This window comes from Cherax quadricarinatus, chromosome 28 (genome assembly GCF_038502225.1).
Source record: "Cherax quadricarinatus isolate ZL_2023a chromosome 28, ASM3850222v1, whole genome shotgun sequence".
In the NCBI taxonomy this organism is placed as follows: Eukaryota; Metazoa; Arthropoda; class Malacostraca; order Decapoda; family Parastacidae; genus Cherax; species Cherax quadricarinatus.
Genome location: NC_091319.1, coordinates 25,081,249 through 25,104,942, shown reverse-complemented (window position 1 = coordinate 25,104,942; position 23,694 = coordinate 25,081,249). Strand labels below are relative to the sequence as shown.

General features: G+C 49.2%; 1 protein-coding gene across 1 annotated transcript in view; it reads right to left on the bottom strand.

Annotated features, from left to right (window-relative positions):
• Positions 1 to 23,694, bottom strand: part of LOC128693315 (protein masquerade) — a 68,369-nt gene that overhangs the window by 23,642 nt on the left and 21,033 nt on the right. The window contains exon 2 of the mRNA XM_053782932.2: positions 14,728 to 14,780. Within this exon, the coding sequence (XP_053638907.1) occupies positions 14,728 to 14,763 (36 nt within the window). The 5' untranslated portion in view covers positions 14,764 to 14,780. The remainder of the gene's footprint in view (positions 1 to 14,727; positions 14,781 to 23,694) is intronic.

Genomic DNA, 23,694 nt, shown 5'->3' with positions numbered 1-23,694 from the left:
TCTATTGTGCTACGAGGCATGGGAAGAATATTGTAGAAGAGTGCGATGTGTGAGTGTTCTTTTGAAGTGTATACATGTGTATTAAAGAGGAGAAACGCTTCATTATTCTCAAGTGTTATTATGGTCATTAAAGTCTCAAATGCACACAAGCAAATATAAAGCCAGACATCCCAAGACACACACACACGGAACCAGCCAGTCAGGTATCCAACACATACACACACAGACACACACATATGCACACACACAGACACACACACAGACAGACACACACACACAGACACACACACACAGATACACACACACAGACACACACACACACACACACACACACACACACACACACACACACACACACACACACACACACACACACACACATAGAAAGGAATGATCTCATCAACAGCAGCCAACATGGATTCAGGGACGGGAAATCATGTGTCACAAACCTACTGGAGTTCTATGACATGGTGACAGCAGTAAGACAAGAGAGGGGTGGGTGGATTGCATATTCTTGGACTGCAAGAAGGCGTTTGACACAGTTCCACACAAGAGATTAGTGCAAAAACTGGAGGACCAAACAGGGATAACAGGGAAGGCACTACAATGGATCAGGGAATACTTGTCAGGAAGACAGCAGCGAGTCATGGTACGTGGCGAGGTGTCAGAGTGGGCACCTGTGACCAGCGGGGTCCCACAGGGGTCAGTCCTAGGACCAGTGCTGTTTCTGGTATTTGTGAACGACATGACGGAAGGAATAGACTCTGAGGTGTTCCTGTTTGCAGATGACGTGAAGTTGATAAGAACAATCCACTCGATCGAAGACCAGGCAGAACTACAAAGGGATCTGGACAGGCTGCAGACCTGGTCCAGCAAAAGGCTCCTGGAGTTCAATCCCACCAAGTGCAAAGTCATGAAGATTGGGGAAGGGCAAAGAAGACTGCAGACGGAGAACAGTCTAGGGGGCCAGAGACTACAAACCTCACTCAAGGAAAAAGATCTTGGGGTGAGTATAACACCAGGCACATCTCCTGAAGCGCACATCAACCAAATAACGGCTGCAGCATATGGGCGTCTAGCAAACCTCAGAACAGCATTCCGACACCTTAATAAGGAATCGTTCAGGACCCTGTACACCGTGTACGTTAGGCCCATATTGGAGTATGCGGCACCAGTTTGGAACCCACACCTAACCAAGCACGTAAAGAAACTAGAGAAAGTGCAAAGGTTTGCAACAAGACTAGCCCCAGAGCTAAGAGGTATGTCCTACGAGGAGAGGTTAAGGGAAATCAACCTGACGACACTGGAGGACAGGAGAGATAGGGGGGATATGACAACGACATACAAAATACTGAGAGGAATTGACAAGGTGGACAAAGACAGGATGTTCCAGAGACTGGACACAGCAACAAGGGGACACAGTTGGAAGTTGAAGACACAGATGAATCACAGGGATGTTAGGAAGTATTTCTTCAGTCACAGAGTAGTCAGGAAGTGGAATAGTTTGGGAAGCGATGTAGTGGAGGCAGGATCCATACATAGCTTTAAGCAGAGGTATGATAAAGCTCATGGTTCAGGGAGAGTGACGTAGTAGCGACCAGTGAAGAGGCGGGGTCAGGACCCCTGCAACCTCAACTAGGTGAGTACACACACGTGTACAAGACTAGTCCCAGAGCTAAGAGGTATGTCCTACGAGGAGAGGTTAAGGGAAATCAACCTAACGACACTGGAGGACAGGAGAGATAGGGGGGACATGATAACGACATACAAAATACTGAGAGGAATTGACAAGGTGGACAAAGACAGGATGTTCCAGAGATTGGACACAGTAACAAGGGGACACAGTTGGAAGCTGAAGACACAGATGAATCACAGGGATGTTAGGAAGTATTTCTTCAGCCACAGAGTAGTCAGTAAGTGGAATAGTTTGGGAAGTGATGTAGTGGAGGCAGGATCCATACATAGCTTTAAGCAGAGGTATGATAAAGCTCACGGCTCAGGGAGAGTGACCTAGTAGCAATCAGTGAAGAGGCGGGGCCAGGAGCTCGGACTCGACCCCCGCAACCTCAACTAGGTGAGTACAACTAGGTGAGTACACACACACACACACACACACACACACACACACACACACACATACACACACACACACAAACACACACAGACAGCCAGGAATCCAACAGACACTGCAGTCACAAATACAACATACAAATGCCACTTCTACACACCAAGAGCTGGGACGGTTGTCTCAGATGACTTGCAGGTTAGTAATGGAACATTTGGCTCACACCTGAAAGTGTCCCAGTTCAATTCCCATGTTTATACAGCTACTAAATAGGCACTCAGATATCAGCGAGCTGTTTTGACTGGCATCCTGAAGGACTCCGGTGGATACCAGGTTTTATTATTATTATTATTATTATTATTATTATTGTTATTATTATTATTATTATTATTATTATTATTATTATTATTATTATTATTATTATTATCAAAAGTAAGCGCTAAACCACCAGAGTCATATAGCAACTTTTAGCCACCAACTATAACCATGGAAAAAAATATTCAACCATTGCCTGGTCAATTCTCCACCGTCATCAAGAGACCTCAGCCTGTGGAAACTTCAGACAAGCGTTAGAGTGATATGTCAGATAAAATGGCGATCCCTCAATTAAAAGTAACATTAACCCTGCTGGAAAGTAGAATAGTTGACGATATCCTCGTTGAACACTCTGAACTCTCTCATCTGAGACTGACAAATTTCATTACCGCATGTAACCCAACCTATGTGATGAAATAAGTCATCCTGTGGTAACCCATCCCTTGTGATAATGTAAGTCATCTTGTGTGATGATGTCATCCTTTGTGATGGCTGTCAGCCTATTGTAGCTCTAGACACTAACCTCGGTGACATGCCATATACATCAGTGTAGCAGCAGATGGTGGTGGTGCCCCGTGGCCTGGTGGCAAAAGCTCTCGCTTCACACGATGAGGGTCCGGGTTAGATTCCCAGCAAAGTGTTCAGGTGGAAACGTCGGACGTGTTTCCTTACACTAGTTGTCTATGTTCACCCAACAGTAAAATAGGTACCTGGGTGTTAGTGGACTGGTATGGGTCGCATCCTGGGACAAAACTGACCTAATTTGCCGGAAATGCTCTGCATAACAAGCTGCTTTCTATATAGTAGTATGTGAGGTAAGACATATGCAACAGTTAGGTATCTTTATTATGAAACGTTTCGCCTACACGGTAGGCTTCTTCAGTCGAGTACAGAAAAGTTGATAGAAGCAGAAGATACTTGAAGACGATGTAATCAAGTATCTTCTGCTTCTATCAACTTTTCTGTACTCGACTGAAGAAGCCTACTGTGTAGGCGAAACGTTTCATAATAAAGATACCTAACTGTTGCATATGTGTCTTACCTAACAACCTGTCGGTATTTTATACCATTTTAATGTTCATAGTAGTATGTCATTGATGTCAGCTAGGGCTGTATACCTTGTACGTGTAGATAATAAATATATTATTATTAGTAGTAGTAGTAGTAGTAGTATGATAAGGTGGATGTATATAGGTGTGTCCCTGGGGTTCTACTCTAAGTGTTAACAATGCCCTGGCTGCAGGTGTTATGATGCAACAATGCCCTGGCTGCAGGTGTTATGATGCAACAATGCCCTGGCTGCAGGTGTTATGATGCAACAATGCCCTGGCTGTAGGTGTTAGGATGCAACAATGCCCTGGCTGCAGGTGTTATGATGCAACAATGCCCTGGCTGCAGGTGTTATGATGCAACAATGCCCTGGCTGCAGGTGTTATGATGCAACAATGCCCTGGCTGTAGGTGTTATGATGCAACAATGCCCTGGCTGCAGGTGTTATGATGCAACAATGCCCTGGCTGCAGGTGTTATGATGCAACAATGCCCTGGCTGCAGGTGTTATGATGCAACAATGCCCTGGCTGCAGGTGTTATGATGCAACAATGCCCTGGCTGCAGGTGTTATGATGCAACAATGCCCTGGCTGCAGGTGTTATGATGCAACAATGCCCTGGCTGCAGGTGTTATGATGCAACAATGCCCTGGCTGCAGGTGTTATGATGCAACAATGCCCAGGCTGCAGGTGTTATGATGCAACAATGCCCTGGCTGCAGGTGTTATGATGCAACAATGCCCTGGCTGCAGGTGTTATGATGCAACAATGCCCTGGCTGCAGGTGTTATGATGCAACAATGCCCTGGTTGCAGGTGTTAGGATGCAACAATGCCCTGGTTGCAGGTGTTAGGATGCAACAATGCCCTGGCTGCAGGTGTTAGGATGCAACAATGCCCTGGCTGCAGGTGTTATGATGCAACAATGCCCTGGTTGCAGGTGTTATGATGCAACAATGCCCTGGTTGCAGGTGTTATGATGCAACAATGCCTTGGTTGCAGGTGTTATGATGCAACAATGCCCTGGTTGCAGGTGTTAGGATGCAACAATGCCCTGGTTGCAGGTGTTAGGATGCAACAATGCCCTGGCTGAAGGTGTTATGATGCAACAATGCCCTGGCTGCAGGTATTAGGATGCAACAATGCCCTGGCTGCAGGTGTTAGGATGCAACAATGCCCTGGCTGCAGGTGTTAGGATGCAACAATGCCCTGGCTGCAGGTGTTAGGATGCAACAATGCCCTGGCTGCAGGTGTTAGGATGCAACAATGCCCTGGCTGCAGGTGTTAGGATGCAACAATGCCCTGGCTGCAGGTGTTATGATGCAACAATGCCCTGGTTGCAGGTGTTATGATGCAACAATGCCCTGGTTGCAGGTGTTATGATGCAACAATGCCCTGGTTGCAGGTGTTATGATGCAACAATGCCCTGGTTGCAGGTGTTATGATGCAACAATGCCCTGGTTGCAGGTGTTATGATGCAACAATGCCCTGGTTGCAGGTGTTATGATGCAACAATGCCCTGGCTGCAGGTGTTATGATGCAACAATGCTCTGGTTGCAGGTGTTATGATGCAACAATGCCCTGGTTGCAGGTGTTATGATGCAACAATGCCCTGGTTGCAGGTGTTATGATGCAACAATGCCCTGGCTGCAGGTATTAGGATGCAACAATGCCCTGGCTGCAGGTATTAGGATGCAACAATGCCCTGGTTGCAGGTGTTATGATGCAACAATGCCCTGGCTGCAGGTGTTAGGATGCAACAATGCCCTGGCTGCAGGTGTTATGATGCAACAATGCCCAGGCTGCAGGTGTTAGGATGCAACAATGCCCTGGCTGCAGGTGTTATGATGCAACAATGCCCTGGATGCAGGTGTTATGATGCAACAATGCCCTGGCTGCAGGTGTTATGATGCAACAATGCCCTGGCTGCAGGTGTTATGATGCAACAATGCCCTGGCTGCAGGTGTTATGATGCAACAATGCCCTGGCTGCAGGTGTTATGATGCAACAATGCCCTGGCTGCAGGTGTTATGATGCAACAATGCCCTGGCTGCAGGTGTTATGATGCAACAATGCCCTGGCTGCAGGTGTTATGATGCAACAATGCCCTGGCTGCAGGTGTTATGATGCAACAATGCCCTGGCTGCAGGTGTTATGATGCAACAATGCCCTGGCTGCAGGTGTTATGATGCAACAATGCCCTGGCTGCAGGTGTTATGATGCAACAATGCCCTGGCTGCAGGTGTTAGGATGCAACAATGCCCTGGCTGCAGGTGTTATGATGCAACAATGCCCTGGCTGCAGGTGTTATGATGCAACAATGCCCTGGCTGCAGGTGTTATGATGCAACAATGCCCTGGTTGCAGGTGTTAGGATGCAACAATGCCCTGGCTGCAGGTGTTATGATGCAACAATGCCCTGGCTGCAGGTGTTATGATGCAACAATGCCCTGGCTGCAGGTGTTAGGATGCAACAATGCCCTGGCTGCAGGTGTTATGATGCAACAATGCCCTGGCTGCAGGTGTTATGATGCAACAATGCCCTGGCTGCAGGTGTTATGATGCAACAATGCCCTGGCTGCAGGTGTTAGGATGCAACAATGCCCTGGCTGCAGGTGTTATGATGCAACAATGCCCTGGCTGCAGGTGTTATGATGCAACAATGCCCTGGCTGCAGGTGTTAGGATGCAACAATGCCCTGGCTGCAGGTGTTGATGCAACAATGCCCTGGCTGCAGGTGTTAGGATGCAACAATGCCCTGGCTGCAGGTGTTATGATGCAACAATGCCCTGGCTGCAGGTGTTATGATGCAACAATGCCCTGGCTGCAGGTGTTAGGATGCAACAATGCCCTGGCTGCAGGTGTTAGGATGCAACAATGCCCTGGCTGCAGGTGTTAGGATGCAACAATGCCCTGGCTGCAGGTGTTATGATGCAACAATGCCCTGGCTGCAGGTGTTAGGATGCAACAATGCCCTGGCTGCAGGTGTTAGGATGCAACAATGCCCTGGCTGCAGGTGTTAGGATGCAACAATGCCCTGGCTGCAGGTGTTAGGATGCAACAATGCCCTGGCTGCAGGTGTTAGGATGCAACAATGCCCTGGCTGCAGGTGTTATGATGCAACAATGCCCTGGCTGCAGGTGTTAGGATGCAACAATGCCCTGGCTGCAGGTGTTAGGATGCAACAATGCCCTGGCTGCAGGTGTTAGGATGCAACAATGCCCTGGCTGCAGGTGTTATGATGCAACAATGCCCTGGCTGCAGGTGTTAGGATGCAACAATGCCCTGGCTGCAGGTGTTAGGATGCAACAATGCCCTGGCTGCAGGTGTTAGGATGCAACAATGCCCTGGCTGCAGGTGTTAGGATGCAACAATGCCCTGGCTGCAGGTGTTAGGATGCAACAATGCCCTGGCTGCAGGTGTTAGGATGCAACAATGCCCTGGCTGCAGGTGTTAGGATGCAACAATGCCCAGGCTGCAGGTGTTAGGATGCAACAATGCCCTGGCTGCAGGTGTTATGATGCAACAATGCCCTGGCTGCAGGTGTTAGGATGCAACAATGCCCTGGCTGCAGGTGTTAGGATGCAACAATGCCCTGGCTGCAGGTGTTATGATGCAACAATGCCCTGGCTGCAGGTGTTAGGATGCAACAATGCCCTGGCTGCAGGTGTTAGGATGCAACAATGCCCTGGCTGCAGGTGTTAGGATGCAACAATGCCCTGGCTGCAGGTGTTAGGATGCAACAATGCCCTGGCTGCAGGTGTTAGGATGCAACAATGCCCTGGCTGCAGGTGTTATGATGCAACAATGCCCTGGCTGCAGGTGTTATGATGCAACAATGCCCTGGCTGCAGGTGTTAGGATGCAACAATGCCCTGGCTGCAGGTGTTAGGATGCAACAATGCCCTGGCTGCAGGTGTTAGGATGCAACAATGCCCTGGCTGCAGGTGTTAGGATGCAACAATGCCCTGGCTGCAGGTGTTAGGATGCAACAATGCCCTGGCTGAAGGTGTTAGGATGCAACAATGCCCTGGCTGCAGGTGTTATGATGCAACAATGCCCTGGCTGCAGGTGTTAGGATGCAACAATGCCCTGGCTGCAGGTGTTAGGATGCAACAATGCCCTGGCTGCAGGTGTTAGGATGCAACAATGCCCTGGCTGCAGGTGTTAGGATGCAACAATGCCCTGGCTGCAGGTGTTATGATGCAACAATGCCCTGGCTGCAGGTGTTATGATGCAACAATGCCCTGGCTGCAGGTGTTATGATGCAACAATGCCCTGGCTGCAGGTGTTAGGATGCAACAATGCCCTGGCTGCAGGTGTTAGGATGCAACAATGCCCTAGCTGCAGGTGTTATGATGCAACAATGCCCAGGCTGCAGGTGTTAGGATGCAACAATGCCCTGGCTGCAGGTGTTATGATGCAACAATGCACTGGCTGCAGGTGTTATGATGCAACAATGCCCTGGCTGCAGGTGTTAGGATGCAACAATGCCCTGGCTGCAGGTGTTAGGATGCAACAATGCCCTGGCTGCAGGTGTTATGATGCAACAATGCCCTGGCTGCAGGTTTTAGGATGCAACAATGCCCTGGCTGCAGGTGTTAGGATGCAACAATGCCCTGGCTGCAGGTGTTAGGATGCAACAATGCCCTGGCTGCAGGTGTTAGGATGCAACAATGCCCTGGCTGCAGGTGTTATGATGCAACAATGCCCTGGCTGCAGGTGTTATGATGCAACAATGCCCTGGCTGCAGGTGTTATGATGCAACAATGCCCTGGCTGCAGGTGTTAGGATGCAACAATGCCCTGGCTGCAGGTGTTAGGATGCAACAATGCCCTAGCTGCAGGTGTTATGATGCAACAATGCCCAGGCTGCAGGTGTTAGGATGCAACAATGCCCTGGCTGCAGGTGTTATGATGCAACAATGCACTGGCTGCAGGTGTTATGATGCAACAATGCCCTGGCTGCAGGTGTTAGGATGCAACAATGCCCTGGCTGCAGGTGTTATGATGCAACAATGCCCTGGCTGCAGGTGTTATGATGCAACAATGCCCTGGCTGCAGGTGTTAGGATGCAACAATGCCCTGGCTGCAGGTGTTAGGATGCAACAATGCCCTGGCTGCAGGTGTTAGGATGCAACAATGCCCTGGCTGCAGGTGTTAGGATGCAACAATGCCCTGGCTGCAGGTGTTAGGATGCAACAATGCCCTGGCTGCAGGTGTTAGGATGCAACAATGCCCTGGCTGCAGGTGTTATGATGCAACAATGCCCTGGCTGCAGGTGTTATGATGCAACAATGCCCAGGCTGCAGGTGTTATGATGCAACAATGACCTGGCTGCAGGTGTTAGGATGCAACAATGCCCTGGCTGCAGGTGTTAGGATGCAACAATGCCCTGGCTGCAGGTGTTAGGATGCAACAATGCCCTGGCTGCAGGTGTTATGATGCAACAATGCCTTGGCTGCAGGTGTTATGATGCAACAATGCCCTGGCTGCAGGTGTTATGATGCAACAATGCCCTGGCTGCAGGTGTTAGGATGCAACAATGCCCTGGCTGCAGGTGTTAGGATGCAACAATGCCCTAGCTGCAGGTGTTATGATGCAACAATGCCCAGGCTGCAGGTGTTAGGATGCAACAATGCCCTGGCTGCAGGTGTTATGATGCAACAATGCACTGGCTGCAGGTGTTATGATGCAACAATGCCCTGGCTGCAGGTGTTATGATGCAACAATGCCCTGGCTGCAGGTGTTAGGATGCAACAATGCCCAGGCTGCAGGTGTTATGATGCAACAATGCCCAGGCTGCAGGTGTTAGGATGCATCAATGCCCTAGCTGCAGGTGTTATGATGCAACAATGCCCTGGCTGCAGGTGTTAGGATGCAACAATGCCCTGGCTGCAGGTGTTATGATGCAACAATGCCCAGGCTGCAGGTGTTAGGATGCAACAATGCCCTGGCTGCAGGTGTTATGATGCAACAATGCAATGGCTGCAGGTGTTATGATGCAACAATGCCCTGGCTGCAGGTGTTATGATGCAACAATGCCCAGGCTGCAGGTGTTATGATGCAACAATGCCCAGGCTGCAGGTGTTATGATGCAACAATGCCCTGGCTGCAGGTGTTAGGATGCAACAATGCCCTGGCTGCAGGTGTTATGATGCAACAATGCCCTGGCTGCAGGTGTTATGATGCAACAATGCCCTGGCTGCAGGTGTTATGATGCAACAATGCCCTGGCTGCAGGTGTTATGATGCAACAATGCCCAGGCTGCAGGTGTTATGATGCAACAATGCCCTGGCTGCAGGTGTTATGATGCAACAATGCCCTGGCTGCAGGTGTTATGATGCAACAATGCCCTGGCTGCAGGTGTTATGATGCAACAATGCCCTGGCTGCAGGTGTTATGATGCAACAATGCCCAGGCTGCAGGTGTTATGATGCAACAATGCCCTGGCTGCAGGTGTTATGATGCAACAATGGCAGGATGTCCACGTTATATGCAACTTCGTCAAATAAAAAAGTACGAAATACAATAACCATTCCCATTTAAAATATGTATGCTGGCACAGATATTTTCGTGTGTGCATGTACAAGTATATATTCTTACACGAATTCATATATGGTTGTATTGACTATACATCTGCATATGCGTACAGTATCCTCTAGATTAAGTTGTACCTTACAGGTGTGGAGATAAAAAGTATACAATACCGACATGATGAAAAAATTAAACAAATGCAGTATAGTGCTAACCTTTACTGACGTTTCGCCCACACAATGGAATCAAATCACAAACAGAACCACCTGGGTAGAGTACGTGAGTATACATAGTGTGGAGAGTCAGGTGGAGAATGTTGGGTAGGTTGTATGACCCGGACCTGCACGGGTATACCTGGAGTATACCTGGAGAGGGTTTCGAGGGTCAACGCTCCCGCGGCCCGGTCTGAGACCAGGCCTCGTGGTGGATCAGGGTCTGATCAACCAGGCTGTTACTGCTGGCCGCACGCAAACCGACGTAAAAACCACAGCCTGGCTGGTCAGGTTCTGACTTTAGGTACCTGTCCAGTGTCTTCTTGAAGACAGACAGGGGTCTATTGGTAATTCTCCTTTTGTATGCTGGGAGGGAACTGAACAGTCTTGGGCCCCTGACACTTACTGTGTCGTCTCTCAGTGTTCCGTGGCGCCTCTGCTTTTCATTGGGGGAATGTTCCATCTCCTGCCGAGTCTTTTGGTTTCATAGGGAGTGATTGTCGTGTGCAAGTTTGGTACTAATCCCTCTAGCATTTTCCAAGTGTATATTATCATGTATCTCTCTCGCCTGCATTCCAGGGAATGCAAATCAAAGGACTTCAACCGTTTCCAGTAATTTAGGTGCCTTATCGCACTTATGTGTGCCGTGAAAGTTCTTGGTACACTCTACAGGTCATCAATTTTGCCTGCCTTGAACGGGCAGTTAGTGTACAGCAGTATTTCAGCCTAGAGAGAACAAGTGATTTGAAGAGAATCATGGGCTTGGCGTCCCTAGTTTTGAAGGTTCTCATTATCCATCCTATCATTTTCCTAGCAGATGCGGTAGATGCATTGTCCTGGTCTCTGAAGGCGAGATCCTCTGACATTATCACTCCCAGGTCCTTCAAATTACTTTTTCGCTCTATTGTATGGTTAGAATTTGTCGTATACCCTGATACAGTTTTAATTTCCTCAAGTTTTCCATATTTGAGTAGTTGAAATTTCTCCTCATTGAACTTCATGTTGTTTTGAGTGGCCCATTTGAAGATTTGGTTGATGTCCGCTTGGAGTCTCGCAGTGTCTTCGATGGATGTCACCGTCATGGCAATTCGGATGTCATCGGCAAAGGAAGATACGGAGCTATGGCTTACATCTCTGTGTATGTCAGATATGAGGATGAGGAATAGAATGGGAGCGAGTACTGTGCCTTGTGGAACAGAGCTTTTCACCGTAGCTGCCTCAAACTTTACTCTGTTTGCTATTACTCTTTGTGTTCTATTTGTCAGGAAATTATAGATCCATCTACCAACTTTTTCTGTTGTTCCTTTATCACTCATTTTGTGCGCTATTGCACCATGGTCACACTTTAACGCTTTTGCAAAGTCTGTGTATACTACATCTGTATTTTGTTTATCTTCTACAGCATCCAGGACCTTGTCATAGTGGTCCAGTAGCTGGACCAGGCAAGAGCGACCTGCTCTAAACCCATGTTGCTCTGGGTTGTGTAATTCATGGGTATCTAGGTGGTTGGCGATCTTGCTTCTTAGGACCCTTTCAAAGATTTTATGATATGGAATGTTAGTGCTATCGGTCTGTAGTTCTTTACAACTGCTTTACTGCCACCTTTGTAGAGTAGGGCTATGTCTGTAGTATTTAGTGAGTGTGGGATGACCCTTGTGCCCATGCTTCCTCTCCATAGAATGCTGAAGGCATGTGACAGGGGCTTCTTGCAGATCTTAATGAACACGGAGTGCCATGAGTCTGGGCCTGGGGCAGAGTGCATGGGCATGTCATTTATTGCCTTTTCAAAGTCTTGTGGTGTTAAGATAATATCAGAGATTCTTGAGAGAACCAAATTTTGGGTCTCGTTCATAAAGAATTCGTCTGGATTGTCGACCCTTGGTCTAGGTAGCAGCTCACTGAACATTGAGCCGTATTGGGACTTTAGTATCTCACTCATTTCTTGGCTGTCATATATGTCCCATCTCTCCTAGCAGGGGCCCAATACTAGAGGTTGTTTTACTCTTAGATTTGGCATACCAGAATAAGTATTTCTTTCAATTTCCTTATGGCTTTTAGTTCTTCCTGCGATTCTTGTCTCCTGTACGATTCCTTCAGCTTAAGTTTGATATTTGCAATTTCATTGACCAGTACCTCCCTTCGTATTTCAGGAGCACAGTGGCTCTTCGGCTTCGTCTATATAGGGAGCGTCTCTCTCTTTCTAGTTTACATCTTTCTTTTTCTTAATGGAATGTGCCTTGAGCAGATCTCAGGAACCATAGAGTTTATTTTTTCCAGGCAAGGGTTGGGATCTGTGTTGTTTAGGATATCTTCCTAGCTTGTTTCATTGAGAACATGGTTGACTTGTTCCCATTGTATGTTTTTGTTATTGAAGTTGAATTTTGTGAAGACACCCTCATGATTGATCACATTTTGCTGGTCAGCAGCCCTGTGCATACATGTCTGTACTTCTGTTATGTTGTGATTTGAGTGTGTCTTTGATACGGTTATATTACGTATCAGATCGTCGTTGTTACTGAAGATGAGGTCCAGCGTACTTTCTTGTCTTGTAGGCACTAATATTTTCTGGTTTAAGGTGAATTTTATTCAGAGATTTAGTAGCTCGTGTGTGTGTGAATCTCTGCTAAAATATTATTTGCTACACTCCTCCATTTTAGGTGTCTCAAGTTGAAATCTCCCAGTAGTAAGATATTTGGAGCAGGAGTTGGGAGATTTTCCAGTGGTTACCTGGAGGTTATTCCGGGGATCAACGCCCCCGCGGCCCGGTCCATGGCCAGGCCTCCCGATGGATCAGGGCCTGATCAACTAGGCTGTTACTGCTGGCCGCACGCAGTCCAACGTACGAGCCACAGCCCGGCTGATCCGGCACTGACTTTAGGTATCTGTCCAGCTCTCTCTTGAAGGCAGCCAGGGGTTTATTGGCAATTCCCCTAATGCTTGATGGGAGGCTGTTGAACAGTTTTGGGCCCCGGACACTTACGGTGTTTTCCCTTAGTGTACCAATGGCGCCCCTACTTTTTACTGGGGGCATTTTGCATCGCCTGCCCAGTCTTTTACTTTCGTAGGGAGTGATTTCTGTGTGCAGATTTGGGACCATTCCTTCCAAGATTTTCCAAGTGTAGATTATGATATATCTCTCCCTCCTGCGTTCCAACGAGTACAAGTCAAGTGCTTCCAAGCGTTCCCAGTAGTTAAGGTGTTTGACAGAACTTATACGTGCAGTAAAAGATCTCTGTACACTCTCTAGATCTGCGATTTCACCTGCTTTGAATGGAGATGTTAATGTACAGCAGTATTCCAGCCTAGAGAGAACAAGTGATTTGAAAAGGATCATCATGGGCTTGGCATCTCTCGTTTTGAACGTTCTCATTATCCATCCTATCATTTTCTTTGCACGTGCGATCGTGGCACTGTTGTGATCCTTGAAAGTGAGATCCTCAGACATTACTACTCCCAGGTCCCTTACATTATTTTTCCGCTCTATTGTATGGCCGGAGTCAGTAGTATACTCTGTTCTAGTTATTATCTCCTCCAGTTTTCCATAACGGAGTAGTTGGAATTTGTCCTCATTGAACATCAATTTTCAAAAGCTGCAAGATAAGGATGAAGAAATTTCCTGGCAAGGGGTTCAGTTATGTTGTAAAATACTGCATTTGTGTTTATTTTTTCCACCTTATAAGCGTAAGAAAGTTATTTAACTTAAATCAGAAGAAAATCAGAGTTAGATCGGTATCCTTCAATACAGAAAAAATAACCATATAACCTATCACGTTGTATACATCAGTAACCTGTGTCTCCAACATGGCTACAACTATATAACCTTACATAATTTATATATAACGTGAGCTTGGTTTCAAACATGGCCCGCGGCCCGGTCCATGACCAGGCCTCCTGGTGGATCAGGGCCTCATTAACGAGGGTGTTACTGCTGGCCGCATTAGTTCATATTTGTGTCCCTACAGTTATTATTCTGTAAAACCTCCTTTAGCCTTCATGACGTGGAGGCGCTCTGGTTATTGTTTTTGTACAAGGTAAGAGCTGTTATCCTACCTCAGTTTGTGTTAAAAACTGACCCTAACTATGGTATACTACCCCCCTCCCCAGGATACCACTCACGCAACCCCCATCCCCAGGATACCACTCACACAACCCCCATCAACAGGATACCACTCACACAACCCCCATCAACAGGATACCACTCACACAACCCCCATCCCCAGGATACCATTCACACTACTCCCATCCCCAGGATACCACTCACAATAGTTGACATACATCCAGGGACCTATTTACTGTTAGGTGTAGAGTGTCAACAGGTGTACAAGGAGACGCAGTTCATGTTTGTCACGTCTTCCGTAATTCTGGTTCGGAGAACTTAACACACAAAACACTGACATAATAAAGCTTGTCGAAATTAAAAAAAAAATCCCTATCAAATAAGTAAAGTTATGGATAAACAGCAAACAGAAGTAAATTTAAGAAAAAGTGACAATGAACAGAAATAAATTAGGAGGTGGATAGGACAAGAGAGAACACAGTAAGACTGTGACTTACCAGCAGCAGCGTCACCAGGATGTTCACGGGTTTCATCTTCTCGTTTTAAAACTCTGAACGAAAAAACACAGAACATGTCAGTTATTATATTTATAAATATAAGGGCTAAACCCGTGTGGGTTACACAATATTATTTTTATTTTAAAACAAATACCAGTTTCTCGGGTTCAAAAATATTTCGAATTAAATGTGCTTGACTGACGTGTGCCTGATTGACGTGTGCTTGACTGACGTGTGCCTGACTGACGTGTGCCTGGCTGAAGTGTGCCTGACGTGCGCCTGACTGAAGTGTACCTGGCTGACGTGTGTCTGATTGAAGAGTGCCTGACTGACGTGTACCTGACTGACGTGTACCTGACTGACGTGTACCTGACTGACGTGCGCCTGACTGAAGTGTACCTGACTGACGTGTGTCTGATTGAAGTGTGCCTGACTGACGTGTGCCTGACTGACGTGTGCCTGACTGACGTGTACCTGACTGACGTGTACCTGACTGACGTGTGCCTGACTGAAGTGCGCCTGACTGACGTGTACCTGACTGACGTGTACCTGACTGACGTGTGTCTGATTGAAGTGTGCCTGACTGACGTGTACCTGACTGACGTGTACCTGACTGACGTGTGTCTGATTGAAGTGTGCCTGACTGACGTGTACCTGACTGACGTGTACCTGACTGACGTGTGCCTGACTGAAGTGTACCTGACTGAAGTGTACCTGACTGACGTGCGCCTGACTGAAGTGTACCTGACTGACGTGTGTATGATTGAAGTGTGCCTGACTGAAGTGTACCTGACTGACGTGTACCTGACTGACGTGTACCTGACTGACGTGTGCCTGACTGAAGTGTACCTGACTGACGTGTACCTGACTGACGTGTGCCTGACTGACGTGCGTCTGATTGAATTGTGCCTGACTGACGTGTGCCTGACTGACGTGTACCTGGCTGACGTGTGCCTAACTGAAGTGCGCCTGACTGACGTGCGTCTGATTGAAGTGTGCCTGACTGACGTGTGCCTGACTGACGTGTACCTGGCTGACGTGTGCCTGACTGACGTGTGCCTGACTGACGTGCGTCTGATTGAAGTGTGCCTGACTGACGTGTGCCTGACTGACGTGTACCTGGCTGACGTGTGCCTGACTGACGTGTGCCTGACTGACGTGCGTCTGATTGAAGTGTGCCTGACTGACGTGTGCCTGACTGACGTGTGCCTGACTGAAGTGTACCTGACTGACGTGTGTATGATTGAAGTGTGCCTGACTGAAGTGTACCTGACTGACGTGTACCTGACTGACGTGTACCTGACTGACGTGTGCCTGACTGAAGTGTACCTGACTGACGTGTACCTGACTGACGTGTGCCTGACTGACGTGCGTCTGATTGAATTGTGCCTGACTGACGTGTGCCTGACTGACGTGTACCTGGCTGACGTGTGCCTAACTGAAGTGCGCCTGACTGACGTGCGTCTGATTGAAGTGTGCCTGACTGACGTGTGCCTGACTGACGTGTACCTGGCTGACGTGTGCCTGACTGACGTGTGCCTGACTGACGTGCGTCTGATTGAAGTGTGCCTGACTGACGTGTGCCTGACTGACGTGTACCTGGCTGACGTGTGCCTGACTGACGTGTGCCTGACTGACGTGCGTCTGATTGAAGTGTGCCTGACTGACGTGTGCCTGACTGACGTGTGCCTGACTGACGTGTGCCTGACTGAAGTGCGCCTGACTGACGTGTACCTGACTGACGTGCGCTTGACTGACGTGTGCCTGACTGACGTGTGCCTGACTGACGTGTGCCTGACTGAAGTGCGCCTGACTGACGTGTACCTGACTGACGTGTGCCTGACTGACTTGTGCCTGGCTGACTTGTGCCTGCCTGACGTGTGCCTGACTGACGTGTGCCTGACCGACTTGTGCCTGGCTGAAGTGTGCCTGACGTGTGCCTGACTGAAGTGTACCTGACTGACGTGTGTCTGATTGAAGTGTGCCTGACGTGTGCCTGACTGACGTGTGCCTGACTGAAGTGCGCCTGACTGACGTGTGCCTGACTGAAGTGCGCCTGACTGACGTGTGCCTGACTGAAGTGTGCCTGACTGAAGTGTGCCTGACTGAAGTGTGCCTGACTGACGTGTGTCTAACTGACGTGTGCCTGACTGACGTGTGCCTGACTGACGTGTGTCTGATTGAAGTGTGCCTGACTGACGTGTGCCTGACTGACGTGTGCCTGACTGACGTGTGCCTGACTGACGTGTGCCTGACTGACGTGTGCCTGACTGACGTGTGTCTGACTGACGTGTGCCTGACTGACGTGTGCCTGACTGACGTGTGCCTGACTGACGTGTGCCTGACTGACGTGTGTCTGACTGACGTGTGCCTGATTGAAGTGTGCCTGACTGACGTGTGCCTGACTGACGTGTGCCTGACTGACGTGTGCCTGACTGACGTGTGCCTGACTGACGTGTGCCTGACTGACGTGTGCCTGACTGAAGTGTGCCTGACTGAAGTGTGCCTGACTGACGTGTGCCCGACTGAAGTGTGCCCGACTGAAGTGTGCCTGACTGAAGTGTGCCTGACTGAAGTGTGCCTGACTGAAGTGTGCCTGACTGACGTGTGCCTGACTGACGTGTGCCTGACTGACGTGTACCTGACTGACGTGTGCCTGACTGACGTGTGCCTGACTGACGTGTGCCTGACTGAAGTGTGCCTGACTGAAGTGTGCCTGACTGAAGTGTGCCTGACTGAAGTGTGCCTGACTGAAGTGTGCCTGACTGAAGTGTGCCTGACTGAAGTGTGCTAAGTCTTCAGATCATTAGGATGCAGTTTTAAGCCTTCAAGTAGTTAGCCTTAACGTTGCTACATTAAAGGTTGTTACCTCTGAAGGCACCTTGATACAGGTGAGAGGCTCCTTTTAGAAGGAACTAAAACTATCCTCCCTTTCTTTGGATCAAACCTGATTAACTCCCATTCCCCGAGGCGCTGTGTGACCCCCACGGGTTTAGCGTTCCAAAAACGTAATAAAAAATTATTTTTGCCCAGCGTAAGTGCTGGTGAACACTTGATAACCCCTAAATGAACCTTAAAACATACATAATGAACCTTAAAGATACTACATAAGCCTTAAAAGATACTAAATATACCTTAAAGAGATACATGTACTAGATAAACCCTAAAAGATACTAAATGAACCTTAAAGACACTAAATAAATTTTTAACGATACTAAATGAACTTTGAAAGATACTATGTAAACCTGGTGAAGGTCGCATCCTGGGACACAACTGACATAATTTGCTCGAAATGCTCTGCATAACAAAGGGCTTTCTAGAGAGTAGCAGAGTATGTCACTGATGTCATCTAGGAATGTATACCTAGTACATGTACTTGTAGTAAATAAATATATTATTATATTATCTTGTGATCACGGTAGCCAGTCCAGACTGACCTCATGATAGCCAGTCCAGAGTGACCTCATGGTAGCCAGTCCAGACTGACCTCATGATAGCCAGTCCAGACTGACCTCATGGTAGCCAGTCCAGACTGACCTCATGGTAGCCAGTCCAGACTGACCTCATGGTAGCCAGTCCAGACTGACCTCATGGTAGCCAGTCCAGACTGACCTCATGGTAGCCAGTCCAGACTGACCTCATGATAGCCAGTCCAGACTGACCTCATGGTAGCCAGTCCAGACTGACCTCATGGTAGCCAGTCCAGACTGACCTCATGGTAGCCAGTCCAGACTGACCTCATGGTAGCCAGTCCAGACTGACCTCATGATAGCCAGGCCAGACTGACCTCATGGTAGCCAGGCCAGACTGACCTCATGGTAGCCAGGCCAGACTGACCTCATGGTAGCCAGTCCAGACTGACCTCATGGTAGCCAGGCCAGACTGACCTCATGGTAGCCAGTCCAGACTGACCTCATGGAAGCCAGGCCAGACTGACCTCATGGTAGCCAGTCCAGACTGACCTCATGGTAGCCAGTCCAGACTGACCTCATGGTAGCCAGGCCAGACTGACCTCATGGTAGCCAGGCCAGACTGACCTCATGGTAGCCAGGCCAGACTGACCTCATGGTAGCCAGTCCAGACTGACCTCATGGTAGCCAGGCCAGACTGACCTCATGGTAGCCAGTCCAGACTGACCTCATGGTAGCCAGTCCAGACTGACCTCATGGTAGCCAGTCCAGACTGACCTCATGATAGCCAGTCCAGACTGACCTCATGATAGCCAGTCCAGACTGACCTCATGGTAGCCAGTCCAGACTGACCTCATGGTAGCCAGTCCAGACTGACCTCATGATAGCCAGTCCAGACTGACCTCATGGTAGCCAGTCCAGACTGACCTCATGGTAGCCAGTCCAGACTGACCTCATGGTAGCCAGTCCAGACTGACCTCATGGTAGCCAGTCCAGACTGACCTCATGGTAGCCAGTCCAGACTGACCTCATGGTAGCCAGTCCAGACTGACCTCATGGTAGCCAGTCCAGACTGACCTCATGGTAGCCAGTCCAGACTGACCTCATGGTAGCCAGTCCAGACTGACCTCATGGTAGCCAGTCCAGACTGACCTCATGGTAGCCAGTCCAGACTGACCTCATGATAGCCAGTCCAGACTGACCTCATGATAGCCAGTCCAGACTGACCTCATGGTAGCCAGTCCAGACTGACCTCATGGTAGCCAGGCCAGACTGACCTCATGATAGCCAGTCCAGACTGACCTCATGGTAGCTAATCCAGACTGACCTCATGATAGCCAGTCCAGACTGACCTCATGGTAGCCAGTCCAGACTGACCTCATGATAGCCAGTCCAGACTGACCTCATGGTAGCCAGTCCAGACTGACCTCATGGTAGCCAGGCCAGACTGACCTCATGATAGCCAGTCCAGACTGACCTCATGATAGCCAGTCCAGACTGACCTCATGGTAGCCAGGCCAGACTGACCTCATGATAGCCAGTCCAGACTGACCTCATGATAGCCAGTCCAGACTGACCTCATGATAGCCAGTCCAGACTGACCTCATGGTAGCCAGGCCAGACTGACCTCATGATAGCCAGTCCAGACTGACCTCATGATAGCCAGGCCAGACTGACCTCATGATAGCCAGTCCAGACTGACCTCATAATAGCCAGTCCAGACTGACCTCATGATAGCCAGTCCAGACTGACCTCATGATAGCCAGTGCAGACTGACCTCATGATAGCCAGTCCAGACTGACCTCATGATAGCCAGGCCAGACTGACCTCATGATAGCCAGTCCAGACTGACCTCATGATAGCCAGTCCAGACTGACCTCATGATAGCCAGTCCAGACTGACCTCATGATAGCCAGTCCAGACTGACCTCATGATAGCCAGTCCAGACTGACCTCATGATAGCCAGTCCAGACTGACCTCATGATAGCCAGTCCAGACTGACCTCATGATAGCCAGGCCAGACTGACCTCATGATAGCCAGTCCAGACTGACCTCATGATAGCCAGTCCAGACTGACCTCATGATAGCCAAGCCAGACTGACCTCATGATAGCCAGGCCAGACTGACCTCATGATAGCCAGTCCAGACTGACCTCATGATAGCCAGTCCAGACTGACCTCATGATAGCCAGTCCAGACTGACCTCATGATAGCCAGTCCAGACTAACCTCATGATAGCCAGTCCAGACTGACCTCATGATAGCCAGGCCAGACTGACCTCATGATAGCCAGGCCAGACTGACCTCATGATAGCCAGTCCAGACTGACCTCATGATAGCCAGTCCAGACTGACCTCATGATAGCCAGGCCAGACTGACCTCATGATAGCCAGGCCAGACTGACCTCATGATAGCCAGTCCAGACTGACCTCATGATAGCCAGGCCAGACTGACCTCATGATAGCCAGTCCAGACTGACCTCATGATAGCCAGTCCAGACTGACCTCATGATAGCCAGTCCAGACTGACCTCATGATAGCCAGTCCAGACTGACCTCATGATAGCCAGTCCAGACTGACCTCATGATAGCCAGGCCAGACTGACCTCATGATAGCCAGTCCAGACTGACCTCATGATAGCCAGTCCAGACTGACCTCATGATAGCCAGTCCAGACTGACCTCATGATACCCAGTCCAGACTGACCTCTTGATAGCCAGTCCAGACTGACCTCATGATAGCCAGTCCAGACTGACCTCATGATAGCCAGTCCAGACTGACCTCATGATAGCCAGTCCAGACTGACCTCATGATAGCCAGTCCAGACTGACCTCATGATAGCCAGGCCAGACTGACCTCATGATAGCCAGTCCAGACTGACCTCATGATAGCCAGGCCAGACTGACCTCATGATAGCCAGGCCAGACTGACCTCATGATAGCCAGTCCAGACTGACCTCATGATAGCCAGTCCAGACTGACCTCATGATAGCCAGGCCAGACTGACCTCATGATAGCCAGGCCAGACTGACCTCATGATTGCCAGTCCAGACTGACCTCATGATAGCCAGGCCAGACTGACCTCATGATAGCCAGGCCAGACTGACCTCATGATAGCCAGGCCAGACTGACCTCATGATAGCCAGTCCAGACTGACCTCATGATAGCCAGTCCAGACTGACTTCATGATAGCCAGTCCAGACTGACGTCATGATGGCCAGGCCAGACTGACCTCATGATGGCCAGTCCAGACTGACCTCATGATGGCCAGTCCAGACTGACCTCATGATGGCCAGTCCAGACTGACCTCATGATAGCCAGTCCAGACTGACCTCATGATAGCCAGTCCAGACTGACCTCATGATAGCCAGGCCAGACTGACCTCATGATAGCCAGTCCAGACTGACCTCATGATAGCCAGTCCAGACTGACCTCATGATAGCCAGTCCAGACTGACCTCATGATAGCCAGGCCAGACTGACCTCATGATAGCCAGTCCAGACTGACCTCATGATAGCCAGTCCAGACTGACCTCATGATAGCCAGGCCAGACTGACCTCATGATAGCCAGGCCAGACTGACCTCACGATAGTCAGGCCAGACTGACCTCATGATAGCCAGGCCAGACTGACCTCACGAGAGCCAGGCCAGACTGACCTCATGATAGCCAGTCCAGACTGACCTCATGATAGCCAGTCCAGACTGACCTCATGATAGCCAGGCCAGACTGACCTCATGATAGCCAGGCCAGACTGACCTCAAGATAGCCAGGCCAGACTGACCTCACGATAGCCAGACCAGACTCACCTCACGATAGTCAGGCCAGACTGACCTCACGATAGTCAGGCCAGACTGACCTCATGATAGCCAGGCCAGACTGACCTCACGAGAGCCAGGCCAGACTGACCTCATGATAGCCAGTCCAGACTGACCTCACGATAGCCAGCCCAGACTGACCTCATGATAGCCAGGCCAGACTGACCTCACGATAGCCAGGCCAGACTGACCTCACGATAGCCAGGCCAGACTGACCTCACGATAGCCAGGCCAGACTGACCTCACGATAGCCAGGCCAGACTGACCTCACGATAGCCAGTCCAGACTGACCTCACGATAGTCAGGCCAGACTGACCTCACGATAGCCAGGCCAGACTGACCTCACGATAGCCAGTCCAGACTGACCTCACGATAGCCAGGCCAGACTGACCTCACGATAGCCAGGCCAGACTGACCTCACGATAGCCAGGCCAGACTGACCTCACGATAGCCAGGCCAGACTGACCTCACGATAGCCAGGCCAGACTGACCTCACGATAGCCAGGCCAGACTGACCTCACGATAGCCAGGCCAGACTGACCTCACGATAGCACTGAAGAAGGTAGTGTTAAGCAATAAAGAGTTGATATACTACTCACATATCATGAAATAACCGATTTAAAATGGATTCAAAACAGGTTAGAATGGCTCACAGGACGGGTAGGATTCGAACCTATGGCAAGCCAGTCATGCAATAATGTTATTACGATTTCGTAAATATTAGACTGTTTTGATTACACTAAGTGTAAAGAAGAAAAAGTCAGACAACAGACTGGAACAATATACAAATAACCCGCACACGGGAGAAAGGCTTATGACGAGGTTTGGGTCCGTCTTGGATAGCTCACGAGTCACAGTGTGGAGTGTGAATGGTCCAAGACGGACCCAAACGTCGTTTTAAGTTTTTCTCTCTATGTGCGGTTGTATACACAATGTAGCACGTTAGGAAACAAGAGTACTTGCTGACATCCTGGCAGACATCAACATATGACGTCGTAATGCGTAACCTGAAAATTCTCACACAGACAGACAGAGACAGACAGAGACAGACAGAGACAGACAGACAGACAGACAGACACACACACACACACACATACACATACACATACACACATACATACACATACACACACACACACACACACACACACACACACACACACACACACACACACACACACACACACACACACACACACAAACGGCGCTGAAGAGAAGAATCTCATTACGCGGTTTTGGTCCGTCCTGAACCTTTACTAAGTTAATAATAATGGTTCAGGAAGGACCGAAAAGTCACGAGGTTCCTGTCGTCAGTGCGGGTCGGTAGGTCAGGTCAGGTGCGTCAGGAAACAGCGCAAGTGTTTCCTGACGAGGATTTTAGTGAACTGCTCCAGCCATGATGTTGTGAGTTGGAATAAATAATTTAGAAAACCGACAAGATGATAAAAAAGAACTTGTGCAACAGTTGGGAATCTTTCTTCTGGGAACGTTTCGCCAGCCAGTGACTTCTTCAGTCCAATGCAGAGAAACGGTGGAAGGTAATCAGTCCCTCAGCCTGGAGTCCATGTGTTCAGTCCATCAGACCAAGATTGATGACCCGAACACATGGACTCCAGGCTGAGGGACTGATTACCTCATCATCCTCATCTTCCACCGTTTCTCTGCATGGACTGAAAAAGCCACTGGCTGGTGAAACGTTTCCAGAAGAAAAATTCCCAACTGTTGCACAAGTGTCTTTACTAAAAG